The sequence below is a fragment of the Nematolebias whitei genome, chromosome 1 (assembly GCF_014905685.2).
Source record: "Nematolebias whitei isolate Nwh7 chromosome 1, NemWhi1, whole genome shotgun sequence".
In the NCBI taxonomy this organism is placed as follows: domain Eukaryota; kingdom Metazoa; phylum Chordata; class Actinopteri; order Cyprinodontiformes; family Rivulidae; genus Nematolebias; species Nematolebias whitei.
In genome coordinates this window covers 47,519,004-47,520,908 of record NC_056498.1, presented here as the reverse complement: position 1 = coordinate 47,520,908, position 1,905 = coordinate 47,519,004, and the positions used below count along the sequence as shown (strand labels likewise).

Genomic DNA, 1,905 nt, shown 5'->3' with positions numbered 1-1,905 from the left:
GTTCTGCTTCTTTTAGCTTGTAGCTAGCGTTCTGCTTTTTTAGGTTTCAGCTAATGTTCTGCTTCTTTTAGCTTGTAGCTAGCGTTCTGCTTTTTTAGGTTTTAGCTAATGTTCTGCTTCTTTTAGCAGTACCAACTCAGTTTTAGCTTCTTCAGCAAGTTTGAGGAAACTCGTTCATCACTCTTGCGTTCACGCTGCCTCCAAGTAAAAAAAAAAAAGTATTTTCTCCGGCGCATCGTTTATTTCGATCTCGGCGGTCGTGACAACCCACCTCGAGGAAGAAGTTGACGAGGTACGGGTCCTGCTTGAGTTTGGCACAGACGATGCAAAGGAACTGGATCTCCTCGTTTTCTGTCGGCGCAGCCAGAACCTCCCCGCACAGACGGATCAGTTTCTGAGTCGTGACGCAAACATCGGAGGGAAATAACGCACCCCGTCAGCTAGAAGCCTATTTTGACGCTACATGCTATGATGAGCACAATGAACAAACACGTCTCACCTGTACAGGTCGGTGGACGTTGATGTGTGGCAGGAGGGGCTGACGAATGTGTGCGAGCAGCTTTGTGTAGAAGGTAAGCACTTGCTGCTTCATCCCTGGAGGACACTGAGGAGAAATTATATAAAACAATATTTAGAAATTATCACAATCGGGGGAAAACCCATATTCATTCAACTTTTGTTTATACAGGTTAGTCTCATTGAGTCACGAGGACTCATTTACAAGAGAGACCTGTAACTGTTAAGTTTTAAGGGCAGATAAATCTGACAAGCATCAGAATAACAATGAAACGAAAGACTGTTTCCTCAGGACAAACCCCAAAAGAAGCAGAGTGAAAACAAAAGCGGTCCAAGAATCGAGCTCTGTGGGACTCCACAGGAAAGAGGCATTGACGCAGATGTGCCATTTTCAACCTTAACACAGAAACTCCTGTCTCTTTGGTAAGAACGGAACCATTCCAAGAACTATTCTATTGTAAGAGAGACCTGCACATCAGAGTAATTGTATCCACTACAAGTTACCAAGGCGGGACGGCCTTACATCTGCTTTGCCCAACGTGTAGAGTGTCTCCAGGATCTTATGGTGCAGAAGGTACTCCATGCAGGGCCCCGTTTCACCAGACTCTCTCTCAGCCTCCTCCTGGGTCAGAATGTCCAGCATCTGCTCCAGGTGGGACGGGATGTTGGTGTCTGTGACTGGGGCTTTGTCATCTAACAAGAAAACCAAACACTATAAGAAACCAGCAGGACACACTCAAACACAAGGAACATAAAGGCGTTATAAGGCGTCTTCACATAACATTGGAAGGTTGTTTTTTTTATGTTGACTGGATGATGAAGTCAAATCAATTAGCACAGAACCCTCTAAAATATTTTTACTTTAAGTCAGCTGTAGGTGTGTGAATGGGAGAAAGGCAGGTGGAACAGAGAGGTCAGAGGTCACAATTTAAGGTGCAGGGCTTCAAGGACTTTGGGTTAACTGTCCAGGAACACAGGAAGTGGTCACATGGTGAAGAAGAGAATCCAGGCAGGATGGAGAAATGTTTCAGGAGTGATTTGTGACAAAAGAGCGGCAGCAAAGATCAAAGGAGAAGTTTACAAGACAGTGGTGATGAAAAGAGAGGAGAAAGAACCGGACGTGGCAGAAATGAAGATGTTGAGGTTCTCCTTAGGAGCGACAAGGATGGAGAAGATCAGGAATTAGATCATCAGAGGTACAGCCCAACTGGGAGATAAAGATAGATAGACCAGACTGGGATGGTTTGGACATGTCCAGAGGAGGGACAGTAGGTATACTGGTAGAAGGATGTTAGAGATGCAGCTGCAGGAAAAAGACAAAAGAGGAGACGTACAGGGAGGTAGATGGAGTGAGGACAGAGTGAGATGGAGTGAGGACAGAGTGAGATG

The 1,905-nt window shown here is 45.4% G+C and overlaps 2 protein-coding genes across 2 annotated transcripts in view; one reads left to right on the top strand and one right to left on the bottom strand.

Annotated features, from left to right (window-relative positions):
* Positions 1-1,209, bottom strand: part of fhip2a (FHF complex subunit HOOK interacting protein 2) — a gene marked incomplete at its 5' end in the record, with an annotated part of 56,953 nt that extends 55,744 nt beyond the window's left edge. Inside the window, 3 exon segments of the mRNA XM_037678032.1 lie at positions 272-394; positions 500-604; positions 1,040-1,209. Of these exon segments, the coding sequence (XP_037533960.1) occupies positions 272-394; positions 500-604; positions 1,040-1,209 (398 nt within the window).
* srfb (serum response factor b) overlaps positions 1-1,905 on the top strand; it is a 135,675-nt gene that overhangs the window by 114,301 nt on the left and 19,469 nt on the right. The window lies entirely within an intron of this gene.